At 53.1% G+C, this 19,272-nt stretch overlaps 3 protein-coding genes across 3 annotated transcripts in view; 2 read left to right on the forward strand and 1 right to left on the reverse strand.

The window, feature by feature from the left end:
- LTBP2 (latent transforming growth factor beta binding protein 2) overlaps window positions 1–7,208 on the forward strand; it is a 73,602-nt gene extending 66,394 nt beyond the window's left edge. Inside the window, exons 27-34 of the mRNA XM_082057371.1 lie at window positions 59–250; window positions 373–453; window positions 1,063–1,191; window positions 1,424–1,564; window positions 1,805–1,972; window positions 2,468–2,743; window positions 2,973–3,122; window positions 6,310–7,208. Coding sequence (XP_081913497.1) covers window positions 59–250; window positions 373–453; window positions 1,063–1,191; window positions 1,424–1,564; window positions 1,805–1,972; window positions 2,468–2,743; window positions 2,973–3,122; window positions 6,310–6,476 — 1,304 coding nt within the window. The 3' untranslated portion in view covers window positions 6,477–7,208. The remainder of the gene's footprint in view (window positions 1–58; window positions 251–372; window positions 454–1,062; window positions 1,192–1,423; window positions 1,565–1,804; window positions 1,973–2,467; window positions 2,744–2,972; window positions 3,123–6,309) is intronic.
- A 690-nt stretch (window positions 7,209–7,898) lies between these two features.
- Window positions 7,899–10,087, reverse strand: NPC2 (NPC intracellular cholesterol transporter 2). The gene is made up of 4 exons (XM_082059004.1): window positions 9,929–10,087; window positions 9,741–9,848; window positions 9,339–9,511; window positions 7,899–8,699 (listed from the first exon to the last, which is right to left on the reverse strand). Exons 1-4 carry the CDS (start codon window positions 10,011–10,013, stop codon window positions 8,613–8,615), a joined length of 453 nt encoding a protein of 150 aa, XP_081915130.1. The 5' UTR covers window positions 10,014–10,087; the 3' UTR covers window positions 7,899–8,612.
- Window positions 10,088–14,608: 4,521 nt separating this feature from the next.
- Window positions 14,609–17,519, forward strand: ISCA2 (iron-sulfur cluster assembly 2). The gene is made up of 4 exons (XM_082059002.1): window positions 14,609–14,714; window positions 14,893–15,067; window positions 15,295–15,410; window positions 15,583–17,519. The coding sequence occupies exons 1-4, from the start codon at window positions 14,623–14,625 to the stop codon at window positions 15,755–15,757; spliced, it is 558 nt and encodes a 185-aa protein (XP_081915128.1). The 5' UTR covers window positions 14,609–14,622; the 3' UTR covers window positions 15,758–17,519.
- Window positions 17,520–19,272: the final 1,753 nt, after the last annotated feature.

Genomic DNA, 19,272 nt, shown 5'->3' on the forward strand with positions numbered 1-19,272 from the left:
GGGGTGCTGCATTGGGGTGCCAAGGATCCCATCCCATCCCCGCTCTGCTGTCTTCTAGAAGGCCCCAGGACACACGCAGCTCATGTCTCTGACAGTGCAGAGCTCAAACAGTGCTACTACCACATCAGCGACATTCGCCTGTGTGACAGCGTCCTGGCCAAGAACATCACCAGGGAGGAGTGCTGCTGTACTGTGGGGGCAGCCTGGGGTGACAACTGTGAGACTTACCCCTGCCCCATCCCAGGCACAGGTAGGACTGTGGCCCCACCACACCAGGCAAGGCCGGTGCTCTGCCTAACGGCTCCACCTGGATTGCACTAATGAGCTGTTTCTTTTCTTCCCATCCCCCCTTGCCATCTGCCTCCTGCCCAGTGGAGTACCAAGAGATCTGCCCTCTTGGGAAGGGCTATGTTCCCCAGGAAGATCCACTCTCAGGAAAAGTGTCTTTCACAGGTACTAGCACCATTTTCTCTCATTTCTTTCAGGGTGAAAAGAGAGGGTGCCTACCAAAGCCCTGCATGGAGATGCATCCACAGAAATATCTCCCCAGGGCTCTGATGTGGGATACTAAAATCCTGCTTTCCTCCACCCAGAGAAATCCCAGATTGCTAATATCGCTGAGCTGGAAGTGCTCCTTCCCCCCGTCCTGCCTCACTGCTGGCAATGACTTCTCTTGGTGCAAACCTCCTATGCCCATTTTGAATCAGGGTCCAGTAGGACACAACTCTTCCAGTTACTAATAGATCTCCATGTGGCCAGCTGGCTCAGTCCTTGGCACTTCACCTCCAGGGGAATTGTGTTCTCAACCTTCCAGAAACACACATGAATTTCCTGTTTGTCAAAGTATCCGGTTCTACATCGTTGCTCCTCCTGTTCTGCCTCTGGGTGCTTCTCCCTCTTCTCCCAGGCGTGTGGCTGGTGGGAGAAGCAGGGGGCTCACTCGGGGACCTGCCAGTGATCCAGGCCAAGGTGCCATGCTGGCTTTCTGTGGGCTCAGCACGCAGCCCGCCCTGCTTCCATGGCTCTGCTCCCTGAGACACTCTCTCTCCATCCCTCTCTCAGACATGGATGAGTGTGAGACATTCGGCTCGGAGTTCTGCCGCAACGGACAGTGTTTGAACACAATTCCGGGCTACAAGTGCTTCTGCCGTACTGGCTACTTCTATGACTCCAGCAGGCTTGAGTGTGTTGGTAAGATAGCCTCAAAAAGCGGGGGGGTCCCCCACTGTGTGCAGAGGGACAGATGTGGTGCTGCACCCAGAGTTGTCCTTGCTGTCCGTGCCACAGGGCCACCTCTGGATGACAGACTTCCTGGGACCCTCCCAGGGAATGAAAGAGGGGATGGCAGGGAAAGGGTCGCATTGTCCATGTCTGCCAGCCTGAAACATTGCTCTGACATTGCTCTGTCCTTGTGCGTGGGCAGACCAGGACGAGTGTCAGAACGAAGTGTACTGCATCAATGGCGAGTGTCTGAACACGGAGGGCTCCTACCACTGCTTCTGCAGCCTCCCTCTCGTGCTGGATGCCACCGGCAACCGGTGTGTGAACCTCTCCAGCAGGGCAGGTGAGCCCAAGCCCCTGCGGCAGTACACCTTTCCCCTACTCATCCCACCCCGCAGCTGGGTCTCCCAGGAGGGAGCAGCAGGTGGAGGCTCAGTGCTGGGCTGAGGGGTGCCAGTGCGAGTGCCAGCACAGCGTGCAGCCAGGGCAGGGGCTGGATCTCACGGTTGTCCCTCTCAGGACAAGGCGGGGTGGCACTCTTCTGGATGTTTTTTGTGACATCCTTTGCTTGTGGCACCCACAGATGCCTTGGAGGAGTATGAAATCCACCTGGACGTCTGCTGGCAGACCGTCGCCGACTACATCTGCCAAGACCTGCTGCGCGGCGAGCAGACCACGTATACTGAGTGCTGCTGCCGTCTTGGCGAAGCCTGGGGCCAGAACTGTGCGCTCTGTCCGCACAGGTCCTCCGGTGAGCAGGGTGGTGTGGGCGGGCTGGGCTGCTGCCGGTTGTGCTGGGCAGGGTTGGCCATGTGTGGCTGCAGTGGGGGCTCCTCTTGTCTGCGTGGCCAAAGCCAGTCCCCCACTTCTCCATGGCTGAGCTGCACCAGTGGTAGGATGTACCTGAACCTGGTTTGCAGTGAGTTGGAGGTGTCCAAGGTGGGAATTGCTCTGTGTGTCCTGCTGCTCCTGCTTTGCTCAGGAGGAGTGAGGCAGTGGCAGCCTGGGATGGGAGCACACTGGGAACTGGGGTGCTCACTGCTCAAGGACTTGCTGGCCCCAGACAAGAGCTAATCTTCTTGAAGGTGGGGTGCCATCACCAAACTACAGAGCTGCAGATTTGAAGGCCATTGAGTGCAGGCCTGGCTCAGCTGGCCCAGTGTGGATGCATCCTGTCCAGCCGCAGCAGACCAACCTCCCCTGAGCTGGGGTGCACTGACCCTTCCTCTTCTCTTACCACTTCCAGCTGATTTTGCTTTCCTGTGTAACGGGGCCAGTGAAGACAGTGAGAGAGGGGCTGAGCTCCGAGAAAGACCTAGATACGAGTACGGACCAGGGATGGAAGACCCCCACTATGGCCTGCCCAGCCCAGATATAGGTCCCTACTACAACTACCTGGAATCTGAGTATGGAAACCCCGATGCTGGTTTCCCTCGGAGGGAACCCAACAGTGAGTTTCGTGGCAGCCCACTCCACCATGGCCCAGGGCGATCCCCACCCCGCTACCTGCCCAGCCAAACTGGTGAGTACTGGGAGACACAGAAGGGTGCCTTCCCATCCAGTCTGTGTCCACGGGGACTGCCTGGCAGCTCCCATCCCCGCCAGGATGCTCCAGGCTTGGTGCAAGCCCTGCTCCTGGCTGCTCTGAGTTGGTCCTGGCCCCAGCAGCGCCATCTTGGCACATGTGCAATGTCCCCTCCACGTTTGGGCTGAGGGTCACCCTGCTCTGACACCGTCTTGCCACCTTCCAGGCCTCTACGAGGGCTTTGAGGGGCTGCAGGCTGAGGAGTGTGGGATCCTGAATGGCTGCGAGAACGGGCGCTGCGTGCGTGTCCGGGAGGGCTACACCTGCGACTGCTTCGATGGCTTCCAGCTGGACATGACCCGCATGGCCTGCGTGGGTGAGTGGTGGCTGGGGCCAGCCTGGGGCCAGCCCAGGGCTGTGTGGGCAGCCTGGGCCCGGCATCCCTTGGCAGCTGCCGCTCTCTGGCGGTGCCGGCCGGGACAGCTGCTGGAGGAGCCCCTGCTCTCCCTGGTGCTCCATCCCGCAGAGCTGGGCGCCCTGTCCTGGAGCTCACTGGCCACTTGCTGCTGGCAGCTGAGTCAGCTGATTGCTCCCTTCTTCAGATAACACTCTTGTACATCACCAGCCACTGTTACTCTGTTCCTGCTTACTTTCCTCTACATTCACCACTGCCCTGGTGAAATTCCTCACTTTCCACACTGCCCTTATGAGACACAGTCTCTAAACCTTCTCTCTGTGTCCACTCTAAATCCCTGTGCCATGTCTCCATCCTTTTCATAGTGTAGCTCCCCAAGCCAGCTGAGGCCTCAGGCACTGAACAGAGCAGATGAAGACCCTCTTTTTCCTTTGGCACGGCACTTAACTCCAGCTCCCAGCATCCTTACTGCATGACACGATCATGCAGCTTCTTCATACAGAACCTGTGGTCTCTGCCTCCCCAAATACTGCTAGGCAGAACGGCTGCCCGAGCTGTTACTCCTCGTTCTGCATTTGTGTGCTATGTTTCCTTTTCCTTGGCTGCAGGGCTTCGCACTTACCTTCAATGAATTTTGTCTGGTTGATTTTGGACCGCTTCTTTGTTTGATCAGAATGAGTCTGAACCGCATGGCCCCCTCAAAGTGCTGGCATAAAACACATACATTTCATAATCATGGGGATTCTTCCTTTGTCCACCTTAATGACAACACTGAATGGAGCAGAGGTTAGGACAGACCCCTGCAGGCTATGCTTTAAAGGGCTTTTATTGTAACAGCCAGGTATTGCTAATTATCTTTGGAGTGTCGCTTTGCAGCCTGTTGCACAATTGCCTCAGTTTCATCTAGACCGTGTTTTCTCAGTTTTCTTGAGTGTGTCATGTGAGAGCATGTTGAAATCCTCACCATGGCCAAGGCACATCATATCCACTGCTTCTCCCTTATCTGACATAGCAGTTTTCAGGTCAGTGAAGGGAACCAGATTGGCTTAACGTAATCAGGCCTTCACAGATCTGCACCAGCTCTTTAATGACCCTGATATCCTTTGGAAGGTTATGACCTAATCACTAACAAACCTGGTCTGCTTAAGGGAATGGGGGGTCAGCAGTCTGTAATTCTTGTTTCTCCTCTGTTTTTGAAAATAGTTACCAGATTTACCCTTCCTCCAGTCTCTGAGACCTCCTTTATCCTTTGTCTCAGAAAAAGTTACCAACTTTTCAGGGACTGCAGGAGCATTAAGCATGCGAAGATGAGTTGCACCGAGCCTTTAGCAACATGAAAGTGCTTTATCTATGAAATTGTTGAATGTCTCCATCACAGTATGGCCTTTCCCTCCCTGTGCTCCTGCACTCTTGTTTAAACACTTCAAACATGGTCTGTGCCCTGTCTGGTCACCACAAGCATTTTATGATGGCTGGAACAAAGCCCACGTTAGCTGCTCCAGCCAGCTTGGCTAGCTTTTATTTCCTCTGCTGATAAGGACCAGACCAACATTCCCCATTGTTTCCTGCTAGTGTATTTATGGAGCCTTTGCTTGTTGCCTTTCGTGTCCTGGACTAACTAGCACACATTTTACACTGGACCCTGTCTCATTTTTCTTTTTTTTTCCCCTTCAGTTCTCCTACGTGGTGATTAGTCATCCCCGTGTTTTTACCTTGCTGAATTCAGGCCTTTAGAGTATCCCCGCAGCTGCCATGGTGCTTCCCTTCTCTCTTCCCCAATAGCATTGTTTTACTTCTCCTCTCGATTTGGTGATCCACAGCCAGCCCAGCCTGTCTGCTCTTCCCCCTTTTACCTTTCCCTGGAGGCAGCAAGACTGCCTCCCCTCACTTCCTGGGCTGTGGAGCATAGGTCCCTTGATGGCCTGCCTAACAACTCTTTGGGCTTCTGAGTAAGCCCATCCCATCTATGGCAACATCCTGGTCCTGAAGTTTAGCCCAAGACCATAGTGTCCGTTCAGCCTTTGCTTTGGCTGCATATGAAGGCTGCCTTGCCCTCAAGCTCTCTCATTTCACGTTTTCCCTCTCCTCCTTCTTCCTCCCATGACAGCTGTGCTTCCTCCTACTGCACCAAAAGGTTTTGCTTCCAGCCTCCCTCCGTGGGTTGCACTACCCTTTCTTTGCCCCTCCACCTGTGCTGGGGACAACCCGAGGTCCCTGGGGTGGCAGAGCTCTTCATTCCTCCTGGGGTCCATCAGTCACTGCTGGGGCCTTCGCTCTCCCTTGGGTGGCCAGCTGAATCCATTACCTGCTCCCCACTCCTGCTCCCTGTCAATCTGCATGGTTTGAGGCTGGAATTTGTGGTCAGAGGGCTTGGACCTGCTTTGGCAGGTAAGGATTTGGGCTCTGGAGGTCCTGTGGGTGCAAACAAGGGCTCTGAGTGCACAGGGATGCTCTGCCCAGCTGGTGGCCCCACCACAAGTTGGAGTAGCTCTGGCAGGGTGTCCAGGGAAGCACATTTAGCAGAGCAGACCCATCGTAGTGAGGCAGCTGCTGTGGGACTTGCGTGCAGGCGCTAGCCCAGCGGCGAGCCGGCCGAGTGAGCCCTTTGGCACAGTTTGCAGGTTAATAAAACAAGCTCTTGTTTGCGCAGTGCGAGGTCCCTCTGTGTTCTGGGCCTGGAGGTGATAATCGGCCTCTCAGGGCCACCATCATCTGCCTCCTCAGCCTTGTTGGATCAGGAAAGGGTGTTTTCCGAGGCTGGAGTTGGCCTTTCTCCCAGATCTTATGCTAGCACAACTTATCAGCAGGAACCTGCCAGCCTGGGGGTGTCACCAGCAATAGACCACGGCTGGGGGCTTATCTGGTGTGCGTTGCTGGGGGGGGCGGGGCGGGGAGGGCTCCCTCCTGTGCTGGGGGATGCCAAATGCTGGGGATATTACCCTTGGGGACTGAGGGGGCTCTGCAGATGTGCTGAGGGGTGTAGGAGGCTGGTGGAGTCACGGTTGGTATTCTGGAGATGCTGGATGGGGAGCATGGAGCACCTGTCAGGGAGGGCTGGCAGAGTGGCAGGGGCACAAGGAGATTGTGGCTGTGGGACGGGACTGTTTGCTGTGCCACCAGCTCACCCCTGTCCTTCTTCTCCTTGCAGACATCAACGAGTGTGAGGAGGTGGGTGGCCCTGAGCCCTTGTGCCAGGGTGGCACCTGTGAGAACACGGAGGGCTCCTACCGCTGCCACTGCTCGCCAGGCTACGTGGCCCTGGCCCGGTCCCACCACTGTGTGCCCCAGACAGCCCAGAGCCCAGCAGCAGCGTAGCTCTTGGGGAGTGGGGCTGAGGGTGTTCCCATCCGGCGTGCGACTCTAGCCCCCTGGACGTGGCAGCGTGGAGAAAGGTCCCCGCGGGGCTGCGGGTGCTTCGAGGCTCTTCGCTCCTTCCCCTCCAAAGCGCACAACTTCCCTGCCACCTCTCTACAGGCCAGGGCTGAGCTCTCAGCCTCTGCACCCCCCTCCACCTCCTGCTGCAGCAGAGCCCGCCCCAGCTCCCAACACCCGTCGCTTCGCCCCGTGCCATGGAGGCTCACGGGACACCTTCCCCTGCCACGTGGCCCCAGCCTCTCCCCCTCGCCCTGCCTAGAAGGGGGGGTCATCTCCCCACCACTGCTGCACTGACCTAGCAAAAAGCCTCACCCATGCCGCAGGTGCTGGCCCCATTCCTTGTGAAGCATCTACCCCTAGGCCAGAGCTTTGACTGGGGGAGTCAAGTCTAGCTTTCTAAAGCTGCTGCCTAACCTTGGGGCACGGTGGAGAGGTCAGAGGGGCCCCAGGGCGAGGTCTCCCTGCAGCCAGCCCAGGCACATCCCTTAGCCCCCCACTTCGCTGTTGTGCCCCATCCTGGCTGGGCTGAAGGACACGGGGGCAGGTCCAGCTTCCTTTCTGTAAAGTTGTTGGTGACTTTTTTTTTTTTTTTTTAACTGAGTCTGCTGGAAACTTCTCTCATGTTGTTAAATAAAACATTTATTTTGGGCCTCTGTGGCTCAAGACACTGGGGCTGGTCACAGCCATGCTTGTCTTACTTCTGCCAATAGATACTCGAGCCATGTCCTCCCTGTGGGTACAACCTGGCAAGGCCACCCCATTCTTGAAAGCCAATTCTTACTCCTCTCACACTGGCACCCAGCCTACTCCTGCTCCTGAGCCAGAGCAGATACTTGCCAGGCCAAATACTTATCTCCTCAGCCCAGTGCCAGCCACAGGAGCCAACTCCAGCCCCCACTGACAGCACAGTGGTTGTGGCCGCTCACACCCTGACATGTTCACGCAGGAGGGGGCTGCAGTTTTAAGTGTCAGAGCATGCACATGTCTGCACTTGGCAAGAGCCCTTAGGCAGGTCTTGGAGCTGCTTTTCCAGCCCCAGATCCCTCACTAGAAAGGCCTTTACCTATGCTGCAGCAAGCATGGCCATGTTCTACACCACCACCTCCTCAGGGAGCCTTCGTACAATTTCAGTCCAGCACAGGACCGGTAAGGCAGGAGCACAGCCAGACATCAGCAGCTGGACACCCTGGCAGCCACCAGCAGAGATGCCTGGCTGCTCACAGCTCACCCGCACTCAGGCCAGCACACCATCTCCATCCATGCCTTCAGCTGAGAAGAGCGAGCAGCCCAAGCCCAACTAGAAGAGGCACAGCCATTATGCTTTTCCTCCTGTTCCTTTCCATTCACAGAAGACAACACAAGCAGATTTTATGTAGCCTTTATTAAAAGGAAAGTTATAAAAAGAGGTTCAGGAGCTCCCAGCAGCTCCAAGTTAGTAGTAGTGCAAACCATTGGTTAGAGAAAGAATCATCCCTGCAGAGACGTCAAACGCCACTTGGCTTTGCATCCACAAAAAAGATGTTTTCCTAGCTGCAGTCCTGCTGGCTTGAGCAGGGGCTGAGGACAGAGCAGTCTGCCAGCTCGGGGAAAACCTCTTCTCCTTCCCTCTCCTTCAGCTGCATGGATGTCAAACACAGGTCCCAGGGGCATCCCGGTCAGGACAGAGCAGGAGAAGCGCAGGAGGGTGGATGCAGCTGGTGTTCTAGAAGAGGGACTGAAGGGTTACCAGGTAGCAGCTCAGAAATCAGCCAGGTTCACTGCAGAGAAATTCCTTTGCGAGGACAGACAGCTCCATTTCAAACAACTAAAAATCTTCCACAGAGCAGCTAGAGGACAATGCTCAGTCACTCCTGCAGCAGACACTGCTCCCCCTTGAGCTGCTGAGAACACCCCAGAGGGGTCTAAATGGGGTAAAAGCCCTCTGCCCACAGCTGACCTTGCAGGAACACAGTACTGGCAGCTCAGAGGCTGCAAAGCTCTGAAGGAAGCAGTAAGAAATGCTTAATATATAAAAGAATTTGGCCTGTGTTGTCTTCTGTTTTTCCCCTTCCTGAGCCTTACTCATGGCAGGGCTCCTCAGCTGGTGATCTGAACTGGTATCTTCCAGCAAAACAACATCTGGTCCTGGTCATCCACCAGCTCCCACTTCACAATCAGTTTAATCTGAAAGAGAGAGAAAAACAGAGGGAAGTGAGAGCGTTCAGGAGATCATAAGGCAAGTACATGGAGGGGTGTCGTTGTTACTTCTGTGGAGCAAGATGGTCCTGGGGGCTCTGAGCAAAGAGGACAGAGCTGGGGCGTTGCCCCACTGCCACGTTCCTGCTGTGGCTCCTGGAGTATCTCACATGCATAGAGGGTTCTGCTGCATGACACAGGAGACCTCCACACACTGCACTTGGATCTCTACTCTCTGAGTAAGCAGAGAGTAGAAACACCCTCCAGCCTTCCACCTGAAATGCACCCTGGAGCCAATCACCCCCAGTTTGGGAGCATTCGGTTGAACACAGCAGGCTCTGCAGGGAGGCTACACATGATCATAGAACAGAACAGGCAGATACTTGGGCACCTGAAGCCACTTTCTTAGCAGCTGGAGTCAGGCTGCTTCTTCTGCTGGGTCTGTCCCAAAGTGGGAGTTTGAGACAGTCATACTCACAGCAGAAGTGCCACCAGATAGCCTGAGGAGTATTCTAACCTCTTTCCCACCACTACAAGGCAAGGTGTGCTTCCTTAAAAGACAGGTTGTGGGACTGTCCCAGAAAGGGTGGCAGCTCCAAGGAGAAGACCAGCTCCCTGCTTACTTACACTGGGGTACTCGCTCTTCACAGGGAGTTTATTCAGGTAGCTGTAGGAATGACCCTTCTGAATAGGGCACTGGATCCCGGACTTGCATCCATCAGGCTCAGGAATAGGAAAGGGTATGTCCACATGCAGCATCTCACCGTACACCTTCGCTTTGCTGCCCTGACTCTCGATCTCTGAAGAACAGAGAAGTGCAAGCTTGGCACTGGAGCGGGGAACACATTCCTATCTTATGCTCCCCCATCCGCAAGCCCCAGAGGCTGTGAGAACACAAGTAACACTCTTCCTCCCCATCCACTTCTTCCCACCCAGACCCCTCTCCAGCCACCCTTCCCCACTGCTCTCCAAGCAATGGGACACAGAGGTGCTCACCCCGGGCACCCCAGCTGAGGAAGCGACACTTACTGCTGGCGAATGTGACGTTGATGCTGTAGGATGTTCCTCTGACGAGCTGGCAGGGCTGCGTGGGGCAAGGGCTCACGTTCACCTCTTGGATGCTGCCGTCTACAGAACCTGCACGGAAGAGACGGGCTTACCGGGCCTTCTCCGCCTGCCGACCGCCCCGCTGCCTCCCGCCGTCCCCGGCCACTCACCACAGTCAACGAAGCGGAGGGGCTCGGCCAGGACGCTGGTGGTGGCGCCCAGCGCCAGGAGCAGGGCGAGCGAGGACAGCACCATGGCGGCGGCGGCAGTGCGAACGGCGGCGGCGGCTCCTCCGCGGCGTCACATGAGCGCGGCGGCTCCGCCCGCCGGTCAGCTGGGGCGGCCCCGCCCGTGGGGCCGGGCCGGGCCGGGGCGGGGGCTCCCTTGGCGGGGGGGCGGAATTCCTCCCCTACAGTCCCGGGGCCGGACAGCCCGGTCCGCATCGGGAAAAGGGCAGCGGAGACATCACCGTGAGGCCCTCGGTACCGGATGGGACAGGACAACGAGGGAGAAGTAGCGGGGCTGTGCTGAAACTGCAGCGTCTGGACAGACAGACACCCTCTCCAGTACCGCTGCGGGGCAGCAGCTGGAGGACAAGCTCACGTCCGGCCAGTGCCAGGGGCTGGGAAGCTCTTTCAGTGCCTCCACTGAAAGAGAGAGAAAATAAAAATCAAGAAGCTAGCACAGCAGACTGGCCTGTAGCCTTATTCATTACTTATTCTATACATGATGTTTTGCATGTTGAAAGGTGTCTGCGTAACCTGAGTGCTAAGAGTGATGTCTACTCAGTAATCGCTGTGGTTGCTGTCTTTCACAGCACCTAAAAGACAGTCCTGCTTCTCAAACTTCTGAAACACCGCAGACTCCTAGATTTGTGCTGTGGATGCTGACACAAACCAGGGCATGTTTAAGACACTTCAGTGAGTGTTTGACCCAAGCTAAAGCTTACAGCTTCTCACCAATTTCACATGGTAGCAAGCGTTACCCTTAGCAGGGTCATATCAGGAACAGGACAGAGAGAAAGGCACATGCGCGCTGATTCGGTAGGAACGCGGCAGAGCTGACACAGCTTCTCCCGTCAGACCTGTGTCCCAGTTCAGCATCTGCCTGCTCAGCTTCAGCTGCGCTGCCCGGTGACTCAGAGGCAAACCCCCCACGCTTCGCTCAGGCTTTCCACAAGGGGTGTCACACCAGAGGCGTTAGCAGGACTTGCCCTTGTGCATCTCCCTGCTGAGCACTTCAGCTCTTCAGAAGAGGAAAAAAAAAAAATAATCTGTTCCTTTAGAAAGCAGAGCGGCGCTTTTATTTTATTTTTAATATTCTGAACAAGCATTCGGTTTGCAGAGGCCTCAAGCAGGCAGATCAGCGTGCTTACAACAGCCCTATCAAAATTAAAAAAAAACAAAAAAACTACCCTAATGCCCTGCTGAGACTAAGCCGTATATTTAAGCCCACCTAGCACACTTCTTAACCAACACAGATAAAGTTGTTTCCCTGCGCTTGAGAACTCGTGCCCTTAGAAAGGCTTTCCTTCCCCCCATCCTTCAAGTCTCACAGGTGATAAACAAAGCTGCCTATCTGACTGCCGGGAACAGAAGTGCGGTCGGGTCAGAGCAACACCATAAACCACTGTCACACGTTCACAGGATAAGTGGTGTCATGCTTGGGAGCAAATTGCACAATGCATTAAATCGGGATGCCTCCCTGCGAAATGACTCTCCAGCTATCTTTGCTTCACAGATGCTTTTGCACAGTGCCAGCATCTATATATGTACAAGTCTACAAGTATTCCAAAAGCTTTGAACTGAAAATAATTGAACCTAAGATCAGAATTAACATGTTTATTCCCCCTTCAGAAGTGGACTAATAAAAAGCTTAATAAGTCTAAGTTTGTAAAACTACAGCCAAGCACTTTACACAAGAAAGAAGCAGAAACCTTCTGCCCAAGGTTTTTAGCTGATATCACACATTACCATCACACCAGTTTTGCAATAACAGCACTGAAGCTTAGACTCCCCAGAGCAGCATATGCATCATAGGGCAAACAGACCTTGCTTTTAGGTACATGCCCCTTTTGACATCTGATACAAAACGTGGGTGCCCAGCTCACCTTGGAGTCTAATATTTCACCAAAACACTTCAGAAAGACTCTATTCAGCATCAGGCTGGCCTCATCATTTTGCAGACATGGCTCCTTCCAAATTACCAACATCAGGGGGAGCTTGTGCCAAGGTGCAGAAACACCAGGAGGAAAAGCTAAGAAAGCCAACAGATAAATTATTTCCAGTGAAACAGATACTAGAGTTTCTCATTTCTATAATCCAAACAACTCTATTACATGAGGAAAAAGTCTACGGTTTCATTTTATGAGCTACCCACACCCAATGAATCCAATCCCCTCTAACTGTATTGCACATGCAGCTCGGTAAACAGGTGCACCTGCAGGCATTATAGCAGCAGTGAATACAGAAGTCGCATTTTCAAGAAAATCCATGTACAGAGACTAATCAATTTTACTGTTCTTTCAGCCAGAACATGCTCCCTGTGCTGCACATCATCTGAATTCACATTGAAATGCATCACAAGCCATTCTTGCATTCAACGCCGCACCAGAGGTGTTATTATTACCAGTTTCTGAAGCACTGAAACAAGCTCAGTTTTCCACTAAAACAGATACAAGATGATGTATGCGTTGCAGAGGAGAATAGACTAAAATATCTAGAGAATCCAATGCACAGACAAATCCCTTCAATACAGTGTGCTTAAAGAGAGCTAAAGGAACTCCCCAAACCCAGATACCACAGACCTGATTTAAGAAGGGGAAAACAAAACACACCAAAACCTAAAATCAGATTGCATCAAACGATCGGGAACACAACGACCAGCTTGGGAAGGAAGAAAACCTAGACCATAACTCTGGGTGAGAGAAAAATACCACTATAACACATAGCTGGCAAAAGGAAGGAAGAAAAAATCAACAGCAATAAGAAAGAGATACAAAGAAGTAGCTGCTCTATTTAGTTACACCCACCTCTCCCAGCTACTAAAAAAATTTGCCCCCAGCACCTAAATCACTCCTCAGCATAGTGGATTATTAATTACATTAACTCTGAGTGAGGCCAGCTGGCTTCTTTCTGATTCTTTCAGTCTGCAGTAGCCATCTGAGCAACATCCCAAAGTGCCTTAGAGGGACTCATCACACTTCTGACACTTAACACTGGTAAAAATGAAGGCAATTAGAAGGTAAGTGTCTCTGTTTTGGGGGGCTACACCCATTCTCCAAAAGGTGTTCACAGTGAATGCAGCCACAGCATAGGGAAATGCCATGGGATCAGTCTAACACACCCCCACAGGAGAGAGCAAGCGTGATCCCCCACGAGTTCTTGACTTGCTCCTTGAAAGTAATCTACTTTGATAATAACTGGAGAAACACCTCAATGTGTTTTTTAAAAACATCAAGTGTCCTAATGTGTCTGATGAGGACTCAGCAGCAGTTGCAGGTACCTGCACTAATATGAGCGCCCCTGGGACCCTGCCTGTGAAACTTCCGTGGCTTTTTCCTAACGTTGTTAGTTAACCCAAGAGCAAGCAAAATAAACAGCTCAAACTGGTCTTTATTTACATGCTGAGGGTGGGACAAATAAGCAAAAGCATGTGGTTGCAAAAGCATCACCTTGCTTGGAGTGGAACGGTGAGAAAGCAAACCACTGCAGGGTCCCGAGGTCCCCTGACATTGAATCACCCCCTCCTGCTGGGATTTCAGGTTTTCTTCCACCATCCCACCTGCCACCAGCCTGGCCGAGGGCAAGGAACAGGATTCCTCCCCCAGAAACACAGGAGGAAGAAAGAGACAGACTTTTGACTGCAGGCGTGTCTGTAAGCGACCAGCCAGACTGCCATCACATGGCGGGTGATCGGGAGGCCAAACCGCCCAGGGAAACGTGCCTCGGGCAGCTACCGGGGAGGCCCCGGGCCCTGCGCGGTGCCCCGGGCCCTGCGCGGTGCCCCGGGCCCTGCGCGGTGCCCCGGGCCCTGCTTAGGCCGAGGGGAGGGACGGCGGGGGCTGCGCGTGTGGCCGCGGCAGCAGGGACACAAACAGCCAGCCAAGGAAAACCAGCCTCTGTGGGGACTCCTGAGCCTAGCCCCCGCCTGACAAAGGAGAGCAAACCAGAAAAGCCGGGACTGGGGAAACACCCTGAAAACCCGTCAGCCCAGCCCCACGTTCGCTGCTCTGCTCGCCCAACTCCCCTGCAGCAGCAGCAGCTCCATCCCTCCCAGGGTCATAGAAGCGTAGAATCATTTCAGTTGGAAAAGACCCTCAGGATCATCGAGTCCAACCATAACCTAACCTTAACTCTGGCACTAAACCCTAAGAACCTCATCTAAACATCTTTCAAACACTTCCAAGGATGGTGACTCCACCACTTCCCTGGGCAGCATGATCCAGGGTCTCTGGGTCCTGCTCAGGATAAACAACCCTCACAGCTAATTCCAGGGCAAACGTGCTCTGCTGGAGAGCACTGTGTTATTTATTTAATTATTCTTCATTGTTTTATTGCTGTTTATTTTCCTCCATGACTGTCATCACTTAGGGAAGCAAACACTCTCAAGGACAAACATGCAGCTTCGTGCCTCTGTGCAAAGCTCCATCGGCTTTGCTGGCTTTACCGAGCCAGCAGCCGAGCTGTGCCCGCGGAGGGACGCGGCCCCGGTGACGCACTGCGCGGGCCGGCCCGCACGGCAGGTGGAGCTGCTGCCACCGCCCCGGCCCGGCGGGACGGGCTCCGCGTTGCCTGGTAACCCCCGCCGGCGCAGCGCTTCCGCCATGGTGGCCCTCGCCGGAAGCGGCGGTGGCGGGCAGCCAATGGGCGCGCGGGGGCGGGGCGCCGGGCGCAGTATGGCGGCGCCGGGGTCACTGGGGCGCTTGTGGAGGTTGGCGCTGGGCAGCCGGACAAGGTACCGCACCGCCGCGGGGCCGCTTGGTCCCCTGGGCTCATCGGAGGGTGTGGTGTGTCCATGAGTGTCGCCGCTCTGCGGCAGGGGTTGGCGGCTGCGGGGGTCGGGGTTGGGCCCGGGTCCGGGCCCCTTGCCCGGACGGGGGCTCCACTGAGGCTCCCGCTTTCCTCCTCCCCAGAGGCTGCTGGTGTCCCGCCCCGCTGTGCCCAGGCCGAGCGCTGCCGAGGCTCCCGCCGGGTCCTGCCTGTGCAGTTGCCCGCCCGCTGCGGTGGGCATCGTCCTCCTCCCAGCCGGGCCCCACGGAGAGCGACCCCGGCGACGGACAGGTCTTCCTCAGCGAGAGCTGCGTGAAGGTCAGACACGGTGTGAACTGCGGGGTTGTCGTGTGTGGGGACAGGAGTTGGACTCGATGAGCCTTGTGGGTCCCTTCCAACTCGGGACATTCTATGATAAGGTGTGGACCCTGGGAGGAGTTCAGGTGCCGCTGGGAGGGACTTCCAAACTGCCTGGCTTCCTGTGGTGTTTGAGTGTTTGCCAGTGTGTTCAGCAGGTCTTTTAATCCTCTTCTTTTACTTTGCAGAGGCTGCTGGAGATCACAGAAGGTTCAGAGTTTCTTAGGCTGCAGGTGGAAGGAGGTGGCTGCTCTGGATTCCAGTACAAGTTTTCCTTGGATACAGTTATCAACCCTGATGACAGGCAAGGGCAAAGGGGTGTAGTGGTGGTCAGGTGTGACTGTTCTTTGCAAAGGCGACATGATAGTATCTTGCACTGAAGGGAAGAAACATGTGAGATAATGAAAGTGTACAGGCTGTGTTTCTCTGTCGAGTCTGCAACACAGTTAATGGTTAAATATGCTGCTTTTCTGCAGGGTGTTTGAACAAGGTGGTGCACGTGTGGTCGTGGATGTGGACAGCCTGGCCTTTGTGAAAGGTTCCATGGTGGACTTCAGCCAGGAGCTGATTCGCAGCTCCTTCCAAGTGGTGAGCAACCCTCAGGCAGAGAAGGGCTGCTCATGTGGGACTTCATTCTCTGTCAAATTCTGACTGGACTTCCTATGGATGGACGCTGTCTGCAGACACTTCCTGGCAATCTTCAGAAAGTTTTTGCTTGTTCTTTTTCCATCTGCTCCCTTTCATCTCCCTTACCCTGTAATACAGCTGTTAAATGTGACTCAGGCTCCAGGCAAACACGCATACAGCTGATCTCCAAGACTTGTTGGCTCTCCCTTCAGAAACACGAAGTAGTCGTGAGCACGCACATTGGAGTATCTTCAGCACCTTGTAAACCACCAGCCAGGTGGTGCTGACTGTCCTACCCTGTCTGGAACGTGAAGCCACTTATCACTTGTCTCTGCAAGAGATGGCTGTATATATGTGTGTGTGTTTATTGAAAGTTGTTACTAAAAACAAGCCTTTGAGGTTGATCAGTATTGCTCCTGCATTCCCATGTGGGTAGAATTTGGGTTCTTTCAGGCTACTGTTGCTTATCCCTTGTCTTCCAGCTGAATGGGACTCAGAGTCTCTCTTCCATACACCTCCCAGTGTTGTTGGTTCTCCACTCCCCAACTCAGTGGGCTTTTCCAGATACTTTGCTGTTCTCTTATCCAGCAGGCTTATTTGCGTCCCAGAAACCTACAGTGGTTTTGCTGGGGTGAAAGATTTTACTTGTTCAGAGTAAGTGAAGCTGAAAAAGTGCAGTAGGAAGAATTAATGGCGTATTTCTTCTATTTAAAAAAAAAAGAAAAAGCTTTTGTGTGTTTATGTATATAAATAAATAAAATGCACAGCCCTCCCATCCCCTAGTGCTATTTTAGACTGTTCCTAGACCTGACTTGGAATTTTAGGTCATACGAACTCTTGGGTTTCATAACCCATCTGCTGTCTTCCCTTCCTAGCAGGAAGGGAAGTTCAGCTGACACAGACTACTTAAGGGTCCTCAAGTTCTTTTGGCTTATTTATCTGGGAATCTTTTCCACAAATTGCTTCACTGTTTAATCTGTGTCTAACTTGTGCCTGGTTTGCTGAAATAATGAAACAGCTTTTTTCCTTTCTGAAAATCCCATGGAATGGGAAATGCAGAAGTTTCCAGAAGAACATCCTTTTGATGAGTTGTTTTCTGCAGTGTTTTATCTGCCACTAGATGTCTTTTAAATCAAAGTGATTCACCTGCTTCTGGGTGAAAGGAGAAATGGGGAAGCTATTTTTGTTCCCTCTCTTGTATTTTATCTGATCATAACCAAATTGTTTAAGACTGAAGTCTTTCATGTGAGTGTGGGAGCTCTGCATTACTTTGGTCTCAAGGAAACTGCTTGTGGCAAATCACAAGCTTTTTATGACTCCATGCCACAGCCAGTTTTGTTGTGAAGTTTCCCAGATGCCTTTCTAAACTCGTCAGCAGTGCATACATTCAGCACTGATCTGCCTATTGATTTCTGGTGCTCAGAGAGTTTATAGTCAGCTAGTTTCAGTTTTATCTGTAGATGTTATGGGAGTTTATATGTGATCTGTTCTGTCTTTGTCACATGGGGAATATGGATGGGATTTGGAGCAGCAGCTCTTTTGGTTTAGTCCTTTCCATTTCCTTCTCCTGCAGTCAACACGTTCTACCTAGTTATGTTGCTGTCAGAGGGAGCTGCATGTTGCACTCTTCCGTTTTGTAAAAGGGAGTAAAGGGATGCGACTAAAAGGCTTGTCTCAACCCCTGCAGGATGTTTTTGCCTTACACTTATGTTCCCAGGTCTTGAATGTGATGTCAGCCAGAATTGCCCTTGAAACGTGTAAGAATTAAAAGTTCATGCAGGTAGAAGACACTAGCTAAACTCGATTTCTTTCAGCTGGATAACTGAGCAATGAAAGCTGATGGGAGGAATTGCTTTCTGAACCAGAAAGTACAGATCCATTCTTCATCTGTGTTAGACAGTCTGACCTTGGTCAAGTCTCTTTTGGGATCTTTCATGGGAAATAAAAGTGCAGAAGTAGTGCCAGGGAGGTAGCAAACTGGCAGCTACTGAAGCTTTTTTCCCTAAACCAGAGCCTACCTTCAGCCCCTGTAAGCCTGCAGCCTTCATATTGAATCAAAATGTGCTGTGTCTGTTCAACCCAGCCAGGTTCTACCTGCCTTCACTCTGTGCTGATGAAGTAACTCGAGCAAGTGCTGTCCTTGTGGGGTGCCACCCTTGTCAGAGAATCTGCTTCCTCCCTCCTGGTACAGAGGATGAGGCTTTGGGTCCCTACCAGTGTCACTGGCAGCATTGTTGGGCTCATGGGAAGCTTGCACGTGTGGGTTGCTCTGCCTGTCGTTCTGGCAGTACTGCTCTAACTGCACTAGGTGGACCCCGTACTCCTTGGGAGTTGCTGTGCTGGACATGTACAGGCATTTTGACTTCTGTCTGGGGCGAGGCTGGGTCTGCTCCTTGCAGGACCTAGGCAAGAGCAAAAGTTTCTCTGCAACTGCCTGTTTCGGAGGCAGGGTGGAGCTGAGTTTGTTCGGTATTGCAGCAGTGTGGTCTCTAGTTCTGAGAAGCTGCTAGGAGCTGGAGAGGTTCCAGCTGTACAACATGTTGTGCTTGGCCTCCCAGTCCTACTTCCTGGGAGCAGCTGTAATCTACTGGCCAAAGCTTCCAGTTGTCCAGCTCCCAGCCGGAATGGGTACCAAGGGCTGTCTGTCACCTCCAGACTCCTTCTGACTCTTAAAAAAGCGTGTCAGTGCTTTAGAGATTGCTGACTTCCTAGACATAGACAGAAGTTTTCAAAGGGGGTTGCATTAGCAGAGTGGGGTGAATGTGACCTTGGTGAATTTTGGCTGGCTCCTACAGAAGAAAAATAAAGCCTGTCAAGGTTTGTACACTGAATAGCCTCAGGGGGCAAAGGTGGCATGACACTGTAGGCTGTGGGGCAAGAGGAGTAGTGCCAAGAAGAGGGTACGGAGGATTATAGGGGGAATCTGGTTCTGCCAGGGCCGTGAGGAACTGCCAAGGCATGCCTGTGAGGTGCCCGGTGTGGGAATGGGTGGGAACCCTTGCACTGAACAGCTGAGAAAAAGTGGGAGTACAGAGCTGGAGGTGCTGCCTTAGCTTCATTGCCAGTGAGAAACTGCAGTGGAAAATCTTTCTCTTCTCCCACATGAAGAAGGAGGATTCTCTCAGTTCACCCACCTGACAAGGAATAAATGATCAAGAAAGATATTTACGGAAACCTGCGTTAGGATGAAACTTCAAGGGAAAAGGGCATAATCATCAGTGTCACCAACAGGCGGGTAGAAGAAAATGGAATAAAAGTCCTCACATTGGTAAGGGCTTGCTGGAGCTCTGCAGGGACTTGTTAGTAGGTGACCAGCACATCCTCAGCCTGTGACTCGGGCTCTGTTCTTCAAGTTAAGCATCTACCATCGCCTGTTAACTGAGGGTTCTTCTTCTAGGTGACAAGCCAGGCACTGGTAGAGAAATGGCAGATTTTTGTCGTGCTCCCTTTCTCATGGTTTAGGGATATGCATGAGAATACTGTGTTCACCTTGGTGGGCTTCTGCATGGTATTACTTCTTACAAAGAGCGTTTGGGGGT

This window comes from Streptopelia decaocto (assembly GCF_964273445.1).
Source record: "Streptopelia decaocto genome assembly, chromosome: 7".
In the NCBI taxonomy this organism is placed as follows: domain Eukaryota; kingdom Metazoa; phylum Chordata; class Aves; order Columbiformes; family Columbidae; genus Streptopelia; species Streptopelia decaocto.

Bases quoted from the DNA above. Each gene is read 5' to 3' on its own strand.
- ISCA2 (XM_082059002.1), top strand. From the start codon at position 14,623: ATGGGCGCGCGGGGGCGGGGCGCCGGGCGCAGTATGGCGGCGCCGGGG. The intron at 15,068-15,294 runs GTCAGACACGGT...TTTACTTTGCAG, and splicing joins TCAGCGAGAGCTGCGTGAAG to AGGCTGCTGGAGATCACAGA. The intron at 15,411-15,582 runs GCAAGGGCAAAG...GCTTTTCTGCAG, and splicing joins GTTATCAACCCTGATGACAG to GGTGTTTGAACAAGGTGGTG.
- NPC2 (XM_082059004.1), bottom strand. From the start codon at position 10,013: ATGGTGCTGTCCTCGCTCGCCCTGCTCCTGGCGCTGGGCGCCACCACC. The intron at 9,512-9,740 runs GTAAGTGTCGCT...TCTGTTCTTCAG, and splicing joins CAACGTCACATTCGCCAGCA to AGATCGAGAGTCAGGGCAGC. The intron at 8,700-9,338 runs GTAAGTAAGCAG...TCTCTCTTTCAG, and splicing joins TGAAGAGCGAGTACCCCAGT to ATTAAACTGATTGTGAAGTG.